At 39.3% G+C, this 22,628-nt stretch overlaps 1 protein-coding gene across 2 annotated transcripts in view; it reads left to right on the top strand.

The window, feature by feature from the left end:
• Positions 1-1,958: 1,958 nt before the first annotated feature.
• Positions 1,959-22,628, top strand: part of prdm6 (PR domain containing 6) — a 36,019-nt gene continuing 15,349 nt past the window's right edge. For both annotated transcript variants that reach the window (XM_010896020.2, XM_020052448.1), the window contains exons 1-5: positions 1,959-2,059; positions 2,408-2,915; positions 5,199-5,506; positions 19,355-19,482; positions 21,435-21,559. In XM_010896020.2, coding sequence (XP_010894322.1) covers positions 2,420-2,915; positions 5,199-5,506; positions 19,355-19,482; positions 21,435-21,559 — 1,057 coding nt within the window. In that variant the 5' untranslated portion in view covers positions 1,959-2,059; positions 2,408-2,419. The remainder of the gene's footprint in view (positions 2,060-2,407; positions 2,916-5,198; positions 5,507-19,354; positions 19,483-21,434; positions 21,560-22,628) is intronic.

The raw sequence follows: 22,628 nt of genomic DNA, 5'->3' as shown, positions 1-22,628 counted from the left end.
CTTAGCCTAAGCAACTACAAATACCATATTCTGTCATTCCAGCGTTCATTTATATCTAAAAAACACTTTCAATTTTAGCTTGTTATATATACAACACATGAATAATACATCAAGAGCTTTATCATTTAGTCTTCCTAAATTGTGTGAGCGGTTACTCATTTCCCAAAATATCTAGGATGTTTGTGTATAGAATAAGTTGAAATAAAGATTCAAATCACCATCTCCCATCTGAATATACGTCCATATTAATGAATTATATACTTAGCAACCCGTGACCTTAGAGCCATGATCAGAAGACACTTGGGGCATGGGGAGAGGTTGTTGAATTCTTTATCGGACTTCTGTCAAAGACCGCCGTCCATTTGTCTTGCAGCCATCAGGCGAATTAATTAACAAGAAATGTACACGTTTTAATTGAATGTCAAACAGAATACAACATGCAGATTAGAGCTACAATTATTTAAGTATAGACTGATTTCAAATCAAGGTTTCAAATATACATAATAAATATATAAATAATTATCGTTCTGGTGGATCATTTCTTTAGCCGATGTCCGAAGAACTATCTTTGTTGTTGAAAATGATGAATTAAGCAGTTAATTTATTGATCCTGGTCCATACTCCAATGTTCTTTACTTTCGGAGGCATTAATCAATGAATGAAAACACCAATGTGTAGACTACTCTTTACTCTAGAAACGATGTTGTGGCTTAATTGAATTCAAAACATAGGACAATATCAATTATTAAGTTATAGCAAACAAGAACAGAATCACCCAATCGTAACTTGATATGCGTACATTAATGTTAATAATAATAATAATTATTAGTATTACTAATATAATATTATTATGAGTAATATTCATAATATGTATAGTGTGTATATCCCTTAAATCATACACCACCTCGAACGGATTTTAAATGTATCGAGATAAATGTAAGTGCATAAGTGTGATTTGAAATGCTTATTAGAGCCAAACGTGCTTCGTGCATGCATAACTGACTTATTCCCATGTTGTAAAGTAGACTTTGATGATAACAGTCGAGATGAATATTTACTTACTGTTACGCAAAAATACGTGGTTGAGGTTCCAATGTGTATTTGGGTACATTAGGCATTCAACCCTGAAGAAAATTCCATTTTATCAGTCCGTTTGGTGGCCTGTGTTATTTTTCACATTCTTTAACAGTGAATTTTCGCTTTTGTAGACTAGAGTTCATTTTCAAGCGATTATATTTGTGTTTTTGTTCGTTATCAATCTACAGAGGTTTCAAGATGACAAATGGCCTTGTCAAAATAACGCCAGTCAAAACATTTTACCACCCCTCTGGAAGGAATTGTGTAAAATGCCCCACATTTAGATATACAGACACTGTACAAACAGCAATAACTTTCTCAAGCGACTGGGAAACGCAAGGATTGGATAACAAGTTAAAGCAACAATACCACGAGGCAGGTTATATTATCTTAGGGACACGTATTTGTTAAATCAATCGACTGTCATAAAATAGTGAAAGTTGTTGCAACAGAAGCAGGTATGCAGATCTACAGTAAATAGCGCCACTTGAACCCCTATGAAATTATAATTTTCAAACATTAACAAAACTGCGTTCATGTAATATTTGTTTCCTTTTTCTTGTTGAAAATTAAAGGCGCATGGCATAGAACGTAACTTTATAAATGCAGCCTAATAATCAATGCAATACTTTTGGCCATCATTTTCCTTTTGGAATTCACTAAAAACTGCCCTCTTTAAAATCTTTCATTCCTAAAATCCAAGAATAGTTTTGGCAAAGACAGATGCAACGATACAATTTTGGGCCAGTGTGAACTTTTTCGTCCCCTGTGTTTTATGCTGTCGTAAAACCCACGTGCCCTTACTCTGATCCTCCAAGTGCTCAGCAGAGAAAGGGCAAGAGCGGAAGGAGATGATATTGTACTTCAGACGTAGAGCTTGAAACGGACGCCGCGTATCCGAAGTCAATACTATTATGGTGTAGGAGTCTGGGAAATACTATTCGAATCACCTTCGCGGACAAATTCCTTTATTCGTGCAAGAGTAAGTCTTGTTAGTTAGACTATCGATGTTCCACTTGCCTGATGCTCCAATTGCCATTTCGTAGAAAATAACATTGCATGGAAACTCTGAGAAGTAGTAGATTCTCTATCATTGCCTTAATAGCGCGAGGAGGTGTGATGTGTTGTGATGTTTATGGACTAGAAACGCTGATGAGGTTGATTAACATTTCAATTTTAGTTTGTGTAATGTTAATTCGAATTTGGTCAGGTCAACTCCCTGTGATTATTTCGTTACGGTTAGTTGCAAAACAGATTCCACATTTTAATGTGGTGTGTAAACTGTGCGTAAAGTGCAACTGTTTAATTTACTGTTTACGATTTCGTCTAGCTGCTGTTTGAGATGCTAAAACCCGGTGACCCTAGCGGATCTGCTTTCCTGAAAGTGGACCCGACGTACATGCAACACTGGCAGCAGCTTTTCCCTCAAAGCCAGCTGAAGAATGGAGGCATTACGCAGCTGCAGCCGCCGGACAGGGTAGCTATTCCGGTGGAAAGTCTCCGTCAGCGGCCGAACCTGATCTCCTCCACATCATCATCTTCGGCTTTAACACCTTCCTCCACATCTTCCTCGACCCCATCCGTTTCCTCATTGGCAGGTTTATCGCAACTATCTGTGCCACAGATTGCACTTTTTGGACAAACTCTGTGTTCCGACATTGTGTCGACAGACAACACCACCAACCTCGAAGCGAAAGAACTTTGTATATCTTCCAGTTTTAAGAATGACAAAGGATCCAGATTTAAATTAACCTCCGATGAGTTAGATTACTACCTCTACGGACAGCAGAGAATGGAAATTATCCCACTGAACAATCACACCGGCGACCAGAACAATCGTATGTATGAATCACACAAGTAGAGGCATCTATTCAGTGGATATATTGTTTTCCCATTTCAAGGACATTATTTTGACTGTACGGCTGTAAAAAGGTCGCCACACTTTAGGCCTTTGGAGATATAATCCAGCGTAATCTTTACAATATAATCACGCATTCGCCCCATTTATGAAAATCAGACTTTCTTTTTTACTTTGATTGACTAAACTAGACCTAGCTGAGACATGGTAGTAACTTTTAACAGAGGTTCCTTCTAGCGCAAAAACGTATATCCCCCCTGAAAGTTAGTGACGCTTCTGTGCACTGACCATTAGCAGGTGCGCCGCGCGTGCATGGTAAATCAGGTTATGCATGGGTCACTAACTCATCAACTCGCAGCAATTAATGTAGGCTATTCCGTTGATCCTCAAATATTGTGTTTTTCATGTTGCAGGTGACTTGTAATGATTAAATAACATATTTAAAGCCTATAGTCGTTGAAATTGATTTCAACAAAGCATGACCTTACTGGCCTAAAATTTGTAATTTTAAATCAGAGAGTGTCACAAATAAGTTTATTTTAATGTAGTCTTACTATGATAACTTCGTAGTCTTACTATGATAATGATCGTCATTAATAACCTAATGTTATGCTCATAGACTAAATTCATAATTATTATTGTTTTAATTGATGTAAGCTTTTATCATTTGGTTTTAATTAGTGCCTGATAAAATATTCACTTTCCTTTTCATTTCAGAAAATTTACAACATCACATTATATATATATTATTAGGCTAATTTGATTTTGACATCCGATATCACTAAATCTGATGTAGTTATTTATTTTTGAGTAGAGAATTTTAGCTTTTACGGTATAGGCTGGAAGTAGACGTCGAGGACAGCCCTTGCTATATTAAAGCGAAGTTTGAAATGGTAGTGTTTATTTAAGGTGATAAAACGGCCCATCAGCAGTAATCTCCATCGATATGTGCCACGAGGAGATGAGGGATGGGGGGACAAGCCACAATTAATTGCTGTATAGTTTTGTAGAAGAGAGTGGACTGAGTGTGGATCAGAGATCGATCTATTCCATCGGCCGCTATTCATCATCCGAACATGGTATATGGAAGTCTCCCGGGGACAGCGAGACTGCTTTATCTACATTCGGTATTCTCTCTCCCATATTTCAAACCAATGTCGGTAATTTATAAAATAGCTGAAGTGTGTATTACAGAAGGAAACACACAATTACATTTATTTCATAATTTGTGTAATTACACCGACAGCCAAATAGGTTTTAATGAGTAGCATAGGCCTACTTGCGGTACCTAGGCCTACGTATGTAGTCACCAATTTAATTACGGCAGTGTATAGGCAATGCGTAACTTATTAAATAAATGAAGCGTTTTTTTCCCAACACAAATCCTTGTACCCCTAACAAAATAGGGTTGAGAGTTGTTTATTTCAGTTGAAGACGTTTAGTTTAATCTTTCCAAAAAGGTTTTGGTTTGTAGTTTTATTGTCCAAATATTTTTTTGACAACGTCGTGTAGAAATTAAATGTTCGATTTCTAGACTATTGCATGATCAGTCAAGCGTGTTGTGGTTGTTCTTCAGATATTTAGATTGCTATTATATATGGGCAAGTATTGAACATTTTTATCTAAATTATTAGATTTTGCGCATTGCACGACGGGAAAGTAACCTATCTGAAATTTCTAGGTTCCTCCAAAAAAGGTTTTCTGTATAAAATACATTTTTTGGCGTGAAGAAACCGTTTCTACAACATGACGACAACGACGTGTTTGCTTGTGTTGCGCACCTCAGTCAGTTACCAGAAAGAAGCCCTCCTGTGTCATTGCCGCCGCAAGGAGCAATGCTTACACCTATATAAAACTATTAGTCCTTTTATCAAAATAAAATGTTATATCCCATTATTATGGCCTGTTTTTTCACAAAAGTGTTTTTGTGACCCCCAAATAAGACATATTATTTCATCACAATATTTTAACAAAATATAATTGCTTGAATGTTTGTAATTTTATTTTATGATCATTAAATTCTTCCATTGATTTATTACCTAAACATTTATTTAGGCAACTTCCTACCTTAGTCCTGACCAGTGGCTTTCCAATCCATTTTAAAAAGGAATGCAAATATTAATTATGTGCAGTGTGTGTATATATGTATAACTGCTAATTAGACATGAGTACTACACGTTATGTATTCCCTGATCATGTGGTAGTAGACCGTGTCTACCAAGTTCCATAAGTTGCTAACCCCCCCATCTTTTGTGCCCTATAGGCTGTGACATGTGTGCAGATAACCGTAACGGCGAGTGCCCCATGCACGGGCCCCTGCACTCACTGCGGAGGCTGGTGGGGACCAGCAGTTCAGCACCGGCCGCGCCTCCCCCAGATGTCCCTGACTGGCTGCGGGACCTGCCCCGGGAGGTGTGCCTCTGCACCAGCACCGTCCCTGGCCTCGGTTATGGCATCTGTGCCGCCCAGCGTATCCCACAGGGCACCTGGATCGGCCCGTTTGCGGGAGTCCCCCTCCTCGTGGATAAGGTGCAGTCTGGAGGGGTGCGGAACACAAGGCACTTATGGGAGGTACGTACATGGTTCATGACATTGAATTGTATCTCACTGATTGTGTCAGTCCAGGTACTGGATCCGTATAGATGAGCAGGATTGTGTTGTGTAGTTCTTGGTCAGATCCACTCTATTCTGTGTTTAAAGTGTGGCCCCCTGCTTTGGCACTAGAAATGACCCTGAAGTGTTTCAATATAGGAATACTGTCAAGATGTAAGTGCGGTGATTGAAAATGACTCAATATGTCTACAGTTCAAGGGGAAATCCACTTCTTTTGCATGTGACGGTATGCTAATGATTCGAAAATGGCTGTGGGAAGTGAAAATGAGAGATAACTCCCGTGAGGTCGTGGTGAAAAAGGTAACCATTTCCTCTGCTGACCAATGATCATTCTCGGGCATTAACCGCACCAATGGATATTTGCGGCTGGGAATTCGGAGCAAGGGCGATGGCCACAATACAGTCTACCTACCTGGCAAGAGGTGCCCTTTCATTTGAAGTTTGTTTTTTCATCCTTATAACCCAACTTATGAAAATTACATAGGCATTTTGTGGGATCTATTTGAATGGCAGTCTAATTTTGTTGCTTAAATCAATAGTTGATTAATCACACAATACACAGTGAAAATCTTTGTAAAAAATATGATCTCAAGAGTTAGTTTTCAGAATTCACGTATGATGTGTGCAGGCATATGTTTAAAGAGCATTGTGGTATTTAGTCATGGCTCTTCACCCACAAACCGGCTCTTGTTGTAAAGGCCCCCTGAGGCAGAATACAACACTATTACTGGTTATATATGTATTGTGTGACATAGCTTTAAACACTAGCTCTGCCAGAGAGGACTGTAAAAATTCCAACAGATTAAACAGAGGGAGGATGGGGAGAAGAAAAACTCTGAAAGGGAATCCAATATTTGAATCCGACCTCAGCTGCACAGCTCCTGTCTTCGCGAAAAGCAGCAAGTGTTAAACTCTCCAATCGTTACTGAAAAAAGGACAACAGGCACGATGTGCTACCGCCCAGCAGCTCTAAAGAGGCCGTTGTCTACTTTACTCTATAAGTTGTTCAGTTTAACCACTTGATGCTTATTGTCAAATCAGCATATTCCTCTCTGTAGTAAAATAGGATAGCATGGATTTTTTAACTGTTTTCTGGAAACAGCAATTCTTTCGGGGAATGAGGAGATTTGTCTTTACCAGAATCTAGAAATGTTATTTTCTCAAAACTTATAATCATTGTCCATTGTGTTTCTCTTTAAAAATGATTTTAAGTCAGGAGAGACATCATCTGGTTTGTGAAAAGCAGCCCTTTACATTTTGGAAGATGATCCATTATGGTTAAGATGGCTCATTCAATGATTTGTTTGTTGCGTCATCTACAGCTTATCAAACTCTTTAGGTTTGGTTTAATGAATAGAGGGATACATATTGAACAAAGGCTTTACTTTCCAGTCTGTTATTTCTATAAAATATTATGTAATTAAGTGGCATGAACAGCATTGTCACCACCTATTATTTGTTCAGTTGTATGGTAAACGTACCTTGGCCATAGATCTGATTGTTGACACATTGCGATTGCGGTTGTGCACCATTCCTATCAGAGACTCGGGAATTGAGTGACCTAATTTTACGGAACAGTAACCGGAGTTCAACACAGACCGTCTGCATTCGACTTTCTCACAGTGCTCCCACTGAACATTTAGCCTGGGTTTGTGGTAAGACTGACGATGGAATGTCCAGGGTTCAAGAAGGTCCCATGTGCTTGCTATAGAACATAAGGAAAAGGCCATGTTTAACAGGATGAGAAGGAAGTGATATAACGTTTACAACAAAACATTGCAGTTAAGCTATACAAAAGCCATGCTTAAAAGTTCTTGAATACCTCCCATTCTGCTGTACAATTCTTCCTGCATAAAAGCACATGAACGGGAGGATAATGCAAAATGTACATATTTGGTTAAGTGACATGAAGCATTGTCTTAGCTTATGATGTGAAGTATGATTATTTTAGCCTTGTAGTATGATTTTTGTAGCCTTGTAAAAAATAAGGATATAAAGACAGACATATAACAAGTTTTTTGATTTGGTAATGTTTGTTCAATTTTGAAGACATAAATGTAAATCCTAAACGTAATGTTAGAATATAGGGGCAGGTAAAGGGCTCCACATATTACATTTCCCCTTGCTTTATAAGCAAATCATCTACAATGAGTAAACCAAGGAATTACATATATACATATAGTGTAATATCTTCGACTTAAGGCTCTTAAGAGTCTAAATAACAAGATCTGCAGATGTCTTATAATTGGCCACATTCAAGATGGGAGCAAAGTTTCCTGTTTAAAATTGAGGAAATATTGGATCAACTTCACTACATTTACATCTTAGTAATGTAACAGATGCTCTTACAACTTACACCCAGTAGTCTCTAGTCCCTAACATGCTGTTTTTGATACTTCTAAGGTGGCCAACAGCGCTGCCAAATGAATGCGTTTTCACTAACACAACTGGTTAGTTTGTGGCCAAGCTTGGAGATTCCATCTAGGCATCAAGTAATGTTAAAGACTTGTAAGCAAGGAAGCTATACAGCTAAGAAGCATAGCAACAACTCCTGTTGCACTCGTTAAGCACCTATATCTTCAGAAGACTCAGATACAGTACACTAGCATGACGTCATTCCTGGCAGCTGCACCAGTGGGTGTTCTTTAGGAATAATATGCTGCTTAGGCCACAGGCCAAGATAATTATTTGTATTTTACGTGAATTAGTGTGTAGGTGACATGTTTAACGTTGGTTCACTGACTCAGAAAGCTCCATAATTTGTCATTTAAGTTATTTTATGGTCCATTTCCTCTCTGATTCCTGGCCTCTGTTGTGTGAGAAAGCATGTCTACGGGCATTTTGATTTGAGATGTATCAGGGCCTGTAACCTAAACATTGGCTTATTGAATGATAATGATTGTGCCCTGATTTATTTTATAGTTGGAAAATGTGAGCGCTGAAAATCTTTTCAAGGAAGGAATTCAATCTGCATAACTGCAGACTATTGTTTTTGGTTGGGTTTTGAGGATTTATGGTTTCCTAATCAACAAATTAAAATAGCGTTTTAACTTCGTTATCCTGTCACAGGATAATATACATGCTATAGTAGTTTGCTGACTTCATGTCAGTAGCTGGCTTCTCATTGACAATGTAGTGTGCCTACAGAACATAAGAGAGCACTGTAAATATTAAAAGTGTTAGTGTGCTTAGTTTATGACACAAAGCAAGCTTATCTGTTCAATCATGTCAGTTTGATAGTAAAGCAAGTGCATTCATTCGCTAACTCCTACGTTGGTAGTTGCCAACCGCAGTGTTTTTGCAGAGATATATATCATTTTATGTTGATATATATTTATCGGTGAGCGTGGAAGACACGTAATGTATAACATTTCAGTAATTTAGTAGAATCTTTCATCAGCAGTGACTCACAGTTAGTCAATTTTTAAGATAGCTAGATGGGACAACTTGCTACACTAGGCAGTCAATCAGTTTTGTTCATCCAGGCTTCCATTTTTTCTGGGTTACATTTGCATAATTTAGCTCTTATCAATCAGTAGTCAGTGTGTACACTTTCATTTTGCACCCACCCACTGCGAATTGAACCCACCACCCTGTGAATGCAAGCACTGTGCTCTATCAGAATGAACACATACAGAATCTTTTCATACTGTAGATACGTACTGTATGCTGCTGTTGCTGTTTCTGTGTCCTCTGATCACTTTCAGGGCAGTGAGTTCGCATAACAACTAGTGGAGATTAGGAAAACTGATAACTGTTAAATGAGTGAACTTAACATCGATTTGCTGTAAAAGTAGCCCAGCACCCATTGATCGTGTCTCAGCACCAGTTTTTCCACTTTATTTTGGAAAAGGCGTGCACTTGGTAGATTATTGAAGGTTTCGAGGAAAGGTAAGCCGATCCACTGCATTCACCTTCAGCGAAGAGTAAACCCTAGTGCTCAATTTAATCGAACCTGCAAGTGTTTAGGCAATAGCTCTTTTTTCAATGGTCAAATTAACTCACAGACTGGTCTCAGGTACTTTATAATAAACGACAACTACTACCAGACTGGTCTCGAGTACTGTATAAAAACCTAAAACTACTAATGTACTTTCACAGGTATGCTTTCTCTTATACGAAGTGTGTGGGCGCCTGTTGAAATTTGAAAATAAAGACACTGTTGGAACATTTCTATAATGGGTTTCAGTTAAACCCTAATCTTTGAAATAAGTTTTATTAGAGCCAGTGTTTGCAGCCACTTAGGTTCAAATGTTGTCTCTACTAAGCGATGTTTAAGTTAAATTCAGATAGCCCTGTATGAGCATGAAAACAAATGATCCCCCCAAATTGTCTATGTAGTTTATACTTCACTGCGCATGCAATCTTAACTGGCGGTTTAGTTAGGTGTTGTTGAAATTAAACTGCCATGATATGTTTACAAATGCTACCTTCCATCTGTTGTCTATACAGCTAATAAAAGGCTTAAACCAAAATGAAGATATTTCCTCATAGATCATGACAGATTCAAATTGTCTCAGCCTGTAAACCAAAATAATTTCTGTTAACAGCCATAAGTCCAGAAAATGTTAATGTATCATCATCCACCTTGGGTAATAACGCTAAATGATAATTATTGACTGAGCGGTTGGGCCTTGAACTGCCATCATCAGTGCCATGAACTCTCACATCGTTGTCTTTAATGTGTACAAGCATCCCACTTTCGGTTCGGACAAATTCATTGGCAATAAGCGGGAGCACTTTACATGTGTTCACACCATTGAAGAGATACAATGAAGCTCAAGTGTCTCATTTTGAGCACCATCATACAGTTTCAAGTAACCCATTTACATGCCAGACTCGCTCGGGACATGGCTGTTAAGTGTTTCTGTAGATAAGAAGACCGAATTCCATTAGCCAGAGTGTGTGCGTGTTCATGTGTGTGAGTGTTGGTGGTGGGTGACCCTGCCTGCCTGCCGTTGGGGTCTGGTGGAGCCGGGCGGGACTCTCCCCAGCTCCCAGCCTCTTGTCTAATGGCTTCAGGGGCTGATTTACTTGCTGTAATAAGGCCAGGAGGTCAAACGACTGTCAGGCAGCCTTCGGGGTCGCTCCTCTACGCCAGGCATCGACACACAGCTGTTCCAGGACGATTTACAGCCAGGACAGTGACAGGGCCCAATCAGCGTGCCGTAAATGTCGGCCCAGGGAGATTGAGCAGTAAGTAAAGCCGTGACAGGACACTGGGAGACGGGTCGATAACTGAGGGGCCACCGGGAACTAACTGTAAGCCCCCAGCACCTTCTTACCAGATCCAGGAAAAAGTCAACATGAAGACCATAAATGGGTGTTATATGTTCTTGGATATGTCATTTATAGTAGATATATAGTAATGATTGCTCAATAATTTTTTTAGGGGAAATACAGTGCATTCGGAAAGTGTTTTGACCCTTTCACTTTCTCCACATTCCGTTGTGTTGTAGTCATAGTTTATAATTTATTATAATCTAATATTTGCCAGCAAGCCACCCACAATACCCCATAATGGCAAAGTGAAAAAAACCCTATGAAATGTCTAATATAGATTTCAGTATTTAGTACCTTCATTCAGTACTTTGTAGAAGCTCCTTTGGCAGAAATCACAGCTTTGAGTCTTGGGTATGCCTGTACCAGGTTTGCACACCTGGATTTTGGCAGTTTCTTACATTCTTTTTAGATCCTTTCAGGTTGGACTGGGACCTGCGATTTTCAGTTCCCCCCACAGATGTTCAGCAGGGTTGAAGTCCGGGCTTTGGCTGGGCCACTCAGGTTCATTCACAGATTTGTCCTGAAGCTACTTCAGTGTTTTCTTGACTATGTGCTCCAGGTCATTGTCATGCTGAACGACAAATCTTCGCCCACAGTCTGTGGTCCTGTGTGCTCTGGATCCGATTAATTCTTAAAATAATTATCTGTATTTTTCTCTGTTCGTCCTTTCTTAAATCCTGACCAGTCTTCCAGTCTCTATCGCTGAGAAGCTTCTCTCTAGCATGAAGCTCCCGCCACCATGCTTCATTATAGATGTAGGGTGATGAGCGGTACCTGGTTTCTAGCAGACATTCAGGCCTAATAGTTTGATTTTGGTCTCATCAGACCATATAATAGTTTTCTCATGCTCTCAGTCCTTTAGGCAGCCTGTCATGTCTTTCACTCAGGAGTAGCTTCCGTCTAGCCACTATCATAAAGGCCTGGTTGATGGAGTGTTGAAGAGGTGGTTGTCCTTCTGGCAGGTTCTCCCATTTCTGCAAAGTAACTCTGAAGCTCTGTTAGAGTGGCCATTAGGTTCTTGGTCACCTTGTTGAACAAGTCCCTTGCCTGGTTATTTATTTTCCCAGGTCTATGCCTAAACACAATTTTGGAGATCTGTGGAGAGTTCCTTGGACTTTATGTTATTTTTGCTCTGACTAGCACTGTAAAGTGTGGGACCATACATAGACAGTTGTGTCCCTTTCTAGGTCATGTCCACTCAATTGAATTTGCCACAGATTAAATCCAGTCTCAAGGATGATAAAAGGACACAGGTTGCATCTGAGCTCAGTCTGAAATGTCATGGCAAAGAGTCTGAGTTTTTATTTACATTAGATATTTCAGTTTTTCCTCATCAATAAATTGCCTTAAATCTCTAAAACCTTGTTCTTGCTCTGTGACTTTGAGGTATTGTGTGTATCCTAAATATATTTAATACATTTTATGTTTAGTCTATAACACAACAAAATATGAACTAAGTGAACAAGTCTAAATAAATTCCAAATAGACTGTGTTTTTGATGATTTTCTTTTATTTCACAGTTGTGAACCATTCATGTCAGGTATGTGCACAAAAACCAAACCAAACATTTGATAATTCAACAAATTAAATTCATTTATTATCAGAGTACAGTTTTTACAATGTTGAGCTACTTGTTGTCTAACAGGTGTTTCCCTTCATTCATTGTTACATTTTCTCCAAATCGCTTTGAAATTATTTGTTAACTAAACTGTCAGTAACCGAGAGAAGCTCTGCTGCTCCATTTGACTTTGTATCATTGCCTCTCATTTATTTTTTCAACACGTCAGAAAAATCCCAAGCCCATAGCAGAACATGCAAACAAACTCACTATGTATGTCATCAGCAGTAACTGCGAAGCAGCCATTAAAATGCTGTATACAGAGATTTATAAATTAGGCAATTTCCTTGATTATCGCAATCATTTACAAAATTGATTGCTCCAGTGAGCTATAGACAGATTTCCCCAACGCTATTGACAGGGTTCACCTCCGTAATAAACAGGCCGCTCCTCGATAAATTGAGATGTCACTACGCCGGTGCTTGTTTAGCATGCAGAGACAACTCAAGGTCACGTATGCAGGGAAATAAATAATAATGGAGAGGCTGAACTGTTGACATTGAGCACACACAGGATAAGTCATAGGTCGTGGTGTTTATTATCAGGACAAACACACACACATACAATAAGCACAACATGGTGTGTCTGTGTATGTGTGTAGGATGGGGAGTGAGTGTGTGTGTAATGTACGTATAGGAAAGGGAGGGTCTGTGTGTTACACTGTCAAATCATGTCAAGAAACTGAAATAATATTGTCGGGAAAACTGCTTAACGTGTTACTGATGTTCAGTTTGCAGACACATTCTGCCTCTCCTTTGCGTTTGTAATGGAAAAATAATGGAGAGTGAAAGGAAAGGAAGACTTGGGTTGGCATTAATCACTTTTATAGGGTGTTTACAGTAATTCTTACTTAGAGCTGTAACAAACCTTCCCTGTCTGTGTAGGATTAGAGTACAATGATGGCTATCAATCAATGTGTGTTTTCTGGGCTGCCTTGTTATATATTACACTATGTGGAGTTCATTCGGGCCTAATAAGTACTGTAGCAATCAGTGAAGTGTTTACCAAAGTTGGGGTGGCCCTCATTTGAAAATGAAGTGAGACCATCGAAAAAATAGAAAATAATAACTCATGTAGAAGCTAGTTGGGTTTCAGTTTTCTTCTTACAAATGTTTCTGATGGTTGAGCTTCAAAATATCATGACCACATCACTGACAGAGAAGACTCATGGGTTTCCCTCATCAGTTCCCACTGATAAAACTGGTCGCTAAATCAGACTGGGTGAAAAATATAATGTTGGCAATGATGTTTGTTTCTACCCAGAAAATCATACTCAATGATTGTCTGGGGGAATTATCAATATCTCAGTAACCTTCTCATGCAATTCAAACAATTTAAAATTAGCATAGCCAGTTCAGCCGGGACTCCCGAGTGGTAATTGATGAGTTATACATCAGCTGATGCAGGATCGCCCTTATCACATGTCAGATTGCAACCTGTCTTTATAAACATCAGGTACTCAGTCGGTTGTTGAGCTTGTACTAGCATGCAGGTGCTAGTACAAGCCCACCCACCACCCCTGCCTTCACCTGTCGATTCTGTGTTCCTTGTGGGGGTACTGCGTATCTTGCTCATTGACATGGGAATTGCATAAATGATACCAAAGGTATGTGATTGTGGTAGTATTGTATACACGATCATGTGATGGCAATGAGTTACCCTAAAGGAGCAGAACCTAATGCCAAGACTGTACAGGGCTGCACTTAAGTCCTCTAATAAATGGTTAAATTCATAAGTTGTGTTTTCTGTCTGAACCTTATTTACTTGGCATTTAAAGACTTTCATAAATGCTTTCTATTTAAGGTGTGTTGGTTTAAGTTTATAGAGCATTCATAAAGCAAAATAAAGCTGATTCAGATGATGTAGATGAAGAATTTGAGACATTTGAAGATGCTATGAGCAAGTGTGGGAACAAAGTCTTGTATCTCTTTCGTCTCATTATCTATTGGTGGCCATTACATTGTGTTTTGTCTGTCTTGAATGCATGTTATGATGCATTCCCAACATATCTTATTGAGCCGCTAGATTATATCAAGCATTACATGGTCATGCATATGTTGTCAGTTACAACACCTTCATTCAAATCTTTTTATTTTTGTGACTGGATCAACAGAAGAAATATGGATATGAATTTTACATTGACAGCACTCCATGTGTTTGTAATCAGTCTAATTTAACAAGTTGAAACAACATGACCTGGGACTCAGCAGCACTGATGGCAGGATGGAATCCAGATCAATCTATCTTCTCTGAAGGGATGAAAAACTATCCAAACTTTAAAGCAAAGAAAGAGAAAAAAACGAGATCAACATAAATATTACATCTGTAAACATCACTTGCTGCTGTCCAGCTGGATTGAAGTAAAGGAAGTACAAACACCAGTTTAACGTGAGGATATTTCTCTTTCCGAAAGACGGGCGAGGACTTATTCCTCCCTAGATTTGGGAAGAGGAGCTTCTACTCAGCTGGACGCTCTGGACGAGCTCCAGCATCAAAGAGGCTGGATCAGACGAGTCAAACAGTGTGCTGCTCCACAGGCCAGGGGAATGAATGGACTGTCAGGACTTTTTCAAGTGTACACATTTTTTCTCCTGTCGGGGTTCAGTGGCTGCTGCTTGTGATCACAACACTGTGGATAAGAAGCTGCTCCCCTCCCTCCACTGGCCTGGGGGATCTATATGCACTGTAGTACAATACTCTGGAGAAGTAGCTGCTCCCCTCCCTCCACTGGCCTGGGGGATCTATATGCACTGTAGTACAACACTATGGAGAAGTAGCTGCTCCCCTCCCTCCACTGGCCTGGGGGATCTATACGCGCTGTAGTACAGACAAGCATCTGGAAAGGCTGGCTTCTCCATCTCAATTCGGCTTTAAAATGGCACTTTTCTCTATGTTTGTAAATCTTCTTTCTAAATTGCATTTACCTGATGTTTTTTTACATTCTGCCGCCAGTCAATTTCTGAATTTTGTATTATTTTTATTTTGTCATATGTTTTGCATGAGAATGCCAACTCTCCCTCATTTATTCTGTTGCAAGGTTGCTGTATGCCCAGGATGTGACATTGATCCCAACATTGATTTCTTTATTTTGGTATGAGGGAGAGAGTTTCCGAGATTCCACTTAGAATTTTACCTTTGTCTATTTAGGTTTTCAAGTGCATGCCACTTAGTCATTTAGTTAACAAGTGCAAATATTTAACCAGTTGGATAAAGTACATTATGATCAAAAGAACAAATATTATTTGAACAAGGTTCTTTGCAAATATTTGTAACACAAATGTCTACATTGTGACCAATCATCTCTTGTCTACTTTCCAAAAGATGAACATGATCATTTAGATAAAGCATCTGGAGAACCTGTCTCGTACTTGTGTAACAAACAGCTCCAGTGTAAGCAATGTCTCAAGTGTTCTATCATGCTGTCAAAGCAGGAGGTGGTTCACCAGAAAAGCCATGAGGATAAGAATGGAAAGGATAAGGGAGAGGAATCACAGCCAACAAACTACATGTCAGAGATTCAATGGGGTCAGTGGGGTCTTGAAATCTCATCCATTCAGCTGGTAGCTAGTGACAAGGCTTGAATCTCCTTACTGGCTAGCTGCACACTGAATGAACTGTGACAGGGATGAAGCTGTTTTATGCATTTGAAAGAGCAGGACAGGGTACACTACTATAATCCGTGAGCATCCCTGAAGAAAATAATGCATAATATTCCATTTATATCTTATCCTATTGCTTAGCTAGGGTCCTTACATTTTATAATGTTTTCACGTCAATGTATCTATTAGTAAAATGTTGCCCAAAACATGATGAAGTGATGGCCAATTTAACCATTTTCTGGGGCTGTTTCTGATTGGTTTTGTCTTAGTGACTGTTATATTTTAACATATTTTAACACACATTTTAACACACCTATATATCGCTGTCAAGCGATTAAAATAATTAATCGTGCTTAATCACATAATGTTCTGTAGGTAATTGTGATTATTTGTTTATAAAGCAGTGCATTATGGTAAAGACATACTTTGTTTTATAGCAAACTATGGACAGTACTTGACTTGGAATTAAATAAATACAAGTTGTCAATGCCCTTAATTTAGTTTAATATACATGCAATGTCAGTCCATGACTTACCTCAATAACTGGCCCCATCAAAATGTAGACTATGTAAATCTAAATAGAATTTTGCCATCTCATATTATTTTCTTGATTAACGCACCAAGGATAACATCGTTAGGCTACTGTATAAAACACATATCAGACCTTCTAATCAGGAGACAGGATATGCAGGCATTTAACCCATTGAATCACACCTAAGCTGGTCAAGATATTGTCCTTTGATGTTTAGGCTGAAATGTGGTTAGAGTGGTGTTCTCTATTAATTGATTCTCAAATTCAACCAAATGCGTAAATTAAGCTACTTGAATAGACAATGGCATAAGGTGCCATTAATCAGGGGACATCTGGAATTCATGCAGAGCACAAATGTTGTTTGTTAATTTCACTATTAGAATATGTTTTGGGGGAAATATGAATGCTTAGATTAGCAAAAACATTAAATAACGCTACAAGCAGGTGGATTCATGCAACACATCACCTCAGGACCAGTTGAAGAGATAGGGAGACACGACTAGCATTCTCATTTTATCGGTTTTCGGAGTGAGCCTGGGGTGAGGGACGCAAGGAGAGATATTCCAATTTTCTCACATCCATTGTACTAACGAATGTGTAGCCTACTAACGCGTTTTTAGGCTGTTGTTGTTAAACTAATGCAGAGTAAACACGATTCATGACATAAATACCTACTCTCCAATGATATATTGACAAAAAATGCCTGTGAAGTACTCAGGTCAAGTTAACTGCCTATAAAGTTACTGGTAAACAATAAGGGCATGCGATCCTGACAGCTCCCGCTAAGGTCAACCATCTAACTATAGATGGCTCTGAGGCTCAAAAATGAAAAATGCATTTACGATGACAAAGTTAATAGCATTAAGTAATTTAAATGTATCGCACACGTTACCTTTGACAGCTCTAGTATATATATATCTTCAAACAAGGGCACATGTCAAGGTATGGGTAGATTAGATGGTTATCTGTCCGAACTGACAGAAGGTTTACTGTGGCACAAGTCAGAGAAAATGTAAATGATGTATAGGAGGAATATATAGGAGGAATGTTTCACAACACAAAGACCCATTTGCACCCTGCAGCGTATGGGGCTGTGTAGCCGCAGACCGGTCAGAGTGCCCATGATGACCCCCGTCCACCGGCGAAAGCGCCTACAATGTGCACGTGAGCGTTGGAACGGAACTTTGGAGCAGTGGAAGGAGGTTGTTTGGTCCGACGATTCCCGTTTTCTTTACGTCACGTGGACGGTCGTGTACGTGTGCACCGATTGCCTGGGGAAGTGACGGCGCCAGGATGCACTCTGGGAAAACGACAAGCCGGTGGAGGGATTGTGATGCTCTGGGCAATGTTCTGCTGGAAAACCCTGGGTCCAGGCATTCATGTGAATGTCAGTTTTACAAGTGCCACCTACCCTAACATTGTTGCAGACCAGGTACACTCCTTCATGGCAATGCTTTTCCCTGATTGCAGTGGCCTCTTTCAGCAGGATAATGCACCCTGCCACACTGCACATATTGTTTGGGAATGGTTTGAGGAACATAATGAAGAGTTCAAGGTGTTGACTTGGCCTGTACATTACCCAGATCTTAATCCAGTTGAACATCTGTGGGATGTGCTGGACTAACAAATCCGATCCACGGCAAATCCACTTTGCAACTTTCAGGGCTTGAAGGATCTGCTGCCAATGTTTTGGTGCCAGATAACACAAGACACCTTCAGGGGTAGAGTTCATGCCTTGGCAGGTCGGTGCTGTTTTGGTGGCATGAGGAGAACCAATAGCAAATTTGACAGATGCTCATAACATCAGTGTATTTTCAGTATATACTGTATATGCAATTTTAATAATAATTGTCTTTTAACGCTAATTCTTATAAAATCAGATTATAGAAATAATTTATTCAAGGAAAAATAGATTTTACAAAAATGTTGTATAAATAATCAAGGATTTGAAGAGTCTTTCCTATATTGAAACCCTTTATTCAGAAACAATAGTGGAAGCCTTCACTGCCATGGCTCCTCTGAAGCTTGTGTGCATTACAGAGACGATACCTCTGTGTTCCTAAGTATCTGCTGAGTGTAACTAAAGTGGCAATTTTTTTGTAGCCCAAACAATTTGGTTCTGACAATCAGGTTTGTAAGACAAATTTACTAAGATAGTTTTGTGATATGAAAGCTGATGAAAAGGAAAGTCACAGGTGAAAACGAATAACTTCGTCTTGTATTCTGGACTTCTTGCTTTCATTTCTTTCACCAAGATGTATGCTTTATTTTGACAAGAAATATGAAAGACAGAGTTTTTACTGAAAGAGCAGTGGGACAGATTTGAAACCATGCTATAGCATACTATACAGGCAGTGGCTTAGACCGCTGGACCAACGCTGTGTGACATTCCTTTACAGCTCACTGGGCTGGGGTTTCAGATATGATTTCTTTCGATTGTCTTACCAGTACTTCTGAGTCTACAATGACCTTATACCAGCAGATACTTTAAAATGTGATCATCACTAGGAAAATAAATAAGAGGTATCTTCAACAAAGATACATATTAGAAGATCAGAATTGGTCAGCCTGTGTAAATGTAGCCATTAAATATTCTCACATGTACCTAGTTCATTTTTCAACAACCCATGAAGCTTTGCGATCTGTCACATTCCTAATTCCTGTGTATGTCATTAGTGACAGTTGTGGAGATAACGATTAAAGGGGCTTTTAATAAATTATGTTTCTTCATCTCTTCAAGAAGACTAACTACATCCACCCCCATTACTTTCCAGATCTATGACCAGGAAGGAACTTTACAGCACTTTATTGACGGCAACGAGCCGAGCAAGTCGAGCTGGATGAGATACATCCGCTGTGCCCGACACTGTGGGGAACAGAACATGATGGTTGTCCAATACAGGTAAATACGGCATGGAATGTGGGAAGGGAAAGCCCACCTTGAATTCTTTTTTTTAAATTCTGTAGCCGTAATTTTGTAGCCATATCTGAAAATGTAAACTCAACGGGGTACATTACCCAAACAACACCATCCCTACTGTGAAGCATGATGGTGGCAGCATCAATTGCCAGCCCAAAGCCAAGGCCATTACAAGCAACCCTGATTTGTGTTGTTCCACAAGTTGGTCCCTTAGTTAATTTGAAAGCTCCTTGTTGCACATTTATGAGCATTTGTTTTGCAATTCAGTACCCAACAAAGGGATCCTACAGAAAAGGATGCATTAATCCTGAAATCATGTGAATCACTAGAATTCAACACAGGTGGAGGCCATATAACTTGGTTTTGGAGTTTGTTAGTGATTGGTTACATCCGAGCTAACTTAGGATTGCTATTACAAGGTCGATGGATGTCGATGGAGGCCTATAATAACATGTCCCTTTAGTGTCTAGTGCATGGTGTCTAGATAAATGGAAACAAATATCAACTTAAATTCAGGAAACTCTGAGGTACAGATTTCTTTTTGAAGGGGTTGTAAAGTTTCTATAGGCACTGTATGATTGCTCATCCAGGATCGATTTTGTTAAATCCTCCCAAAAAAGAACATAGATTACTTAAAGATGCTTTGAAGAATACGGGCCCTGATCCATTACTATGAGCAAGTTACGATGAGTAGGAACCTTCCAGTTCCACATCCTCCTATACTGTACATGCACTCTTAATGCAGACACTCCTATGTCTCCAACTGTCCATATGGGGATGCCCTCCACAGGCGGTCAGCTGGTTTGAATTCCTCATGTTATGATTTGCAATATCTAAATGGAATTCTCTTCAAAGCGGTTTGTGATTGATTGACCCTGGGATGGTTGTTTTGTTTTTGCTCTGACAATAATGACAGTTGGCATGTGTTTCACTTCGCCTGCGCTGGGACGTCCCGCCGTTGTCTTTATGAGTCATCCAACCACAATACTAAATACATGTCAGCAAGGGAAATATTATCCAAAATGGGGGAAATATGCCTTTGATGTGCTCCACCGGGCTGAGATTTGCGCAAGTTTTGGAAGCGACGGCAGGCTTGTACAAAATGGTATACATTTACACTCTTTCACCCGCTTCCCTAAGTGTGCAAGACCACCCATCGCTCAGAAAACAGCCCCTCTTTCAGCAGCCAACAGAGTCATTTAGTCCCAGTACATTTATTTGTGTGCTCCAGTGTTTATGTTAAGTGAGGCCATATTGAGAGATGGAACGTTACAAGGGTATAAAATACATGGTATACTTGTATTTTTCTCAGGTTCTAAGAAGTGTTTGATTTATGTGCTCGTCTTGCTTTATTTTTATGTCATGGTAGAAAGAATTAATAAAAACCCACAGGCTTCAGCAGCTCTGCAGAGACCAAAGAAGCATTTCTGTCAAATGTGAACTTTATGTTTTTGAAGTATGCAGATGTGTTTAGGTAGTGAAGTACATTCTGGAATGCCAGCATAGGGCACATGACAGATAGAAGCCAAATGAATGTTATTCTAACCACTTAAAATAAAATATTGTTAATATTGATCTCTGTATTATCACTGCGAGGGGCGGGGGTCACTTTGTGGTGACAAAGTGGGCTGGCTGGTGCATCCAGCTGCCATGGAAATATATAATGCCTATTCATTCCGTTAAATAAGCATTGTTCCATGGCTGCCCTGGTTCATCTTATAAAACCATAGCCCCTCGCATTCATAATGTTTCTCAACTCGCCGAAGAGGAAATTAGATGCGATACTTGGATGTGACTACACACTCAGTCTGACACAAAACCAGAAAAGTCTTACTGAGACCATCTAATAACTTGTGTTTGCATTTACTAACGTACCTCATCAAATTGTGTCACGTGTCAAAGAATAATTGACAGCTGTTTTCTCTACGGTACAGATCATGCATATTCTATCGAGCGTGTATGGACATTCCAAGAGGAACGGAACTACTTGTCTGGTACAATGACAGCTACACCTCCTTTTTTGGGATCCCTCTACAATGTATTTCGCAGGATGAAAACTGTAAGTTTCTCTTCTCATCTCTTTCTATTTTCCCCCGCATCCCAAACTGGCATTCAGGTTCTTGTTGTTCCCAACCTTTTTAGAGTTAAGGTGAATTAAATGTCTCTATATCGCTCTGGGCCAACAAACCAAGGAAACATTATCCACATACTCATCAGCATATACTGATTTAACAAGGTGTTACTTATAACCTAAATGAGTAGGACTTTTAAAATAATATATCTAGTAGTTTCACGCAAAAATACAAATACAGTGATGCATAAGGCCACATAACAATGTTCTGAATAGGACTTGATGACAGACATAATCCATTTGTGGTTTAGGATAACCCAGCAAAACATTTGCAATAGGACTACTGTCTGAAAAGTAGTGAGTTTATGAATAAGCTATAATTTACTTTGTATTTTTACATTTACTTGAGCCTGATTTATACATTTGAATAAAGCAAACCTTGCCAGTTCAAATAGGAGGAACAGTTATATTTTTCAAATTGTGGTGAAGATAAACCCAATGACGGTCCATGTAAGGTACGAATAACCATTTTAAATGTTCAAGTCTGGGGTTTTTTGCTCATTGAAGAGACAATCAGTGTATTGAAACAACAATGTGTCTGTTAACAGTCTTTGTTGAAGCATTTGGGACAATGAATATGTCCTGTCAGAACCAGCCGTTCACCCCATACTGCTCTCTCTGGTTTCTTTGGAACTTACTGACCACTGGAGGTCTTGGACAACCGACAGGGTCTGACAGTCGACTGTTTACATATTCAACATTTTATTACTTCAGTCTAGTTGGAGTCCTGTTTAGACAAGTGCCTTTTCATATAAACTGTGTTTTAAAAGTGTACAGTATAAATTGATAGATACAGTATTGTAGCCTTAAAACGTGGCAAACCAGGGAACAGTCAAGCAATGAGAGACCTTCACATTTTAGTCATCTAGCAGACAGTCTTATCCAGAACGACTTACAGAAGTCTTACTTGAGTCTACATTGCCTGGCTTTTCACATTGTCGACTTTGGGATTCAAACCAGCAACCTTTCAGTTACTTGTGTAAAACTCAAATGATTA

Source organism: Esox lucius, chromosome 13, assembly GCF_011004845.1.
Source record: "Esox lucius isolate fEsoLuc1 chromosome 13, fEsoLuc1.pri, whole genome shotgun sequence".
Classification (NCBI taxonomy): domain Eukaryota; kingdom Metazoa; phylum Chordata; class Actinopteri; order Esociformes; family Esocidae; genus Esox; species Esox lucius.
This window is presented reverse-complemented; position numbering and strand designations above follow the sequence as displayed.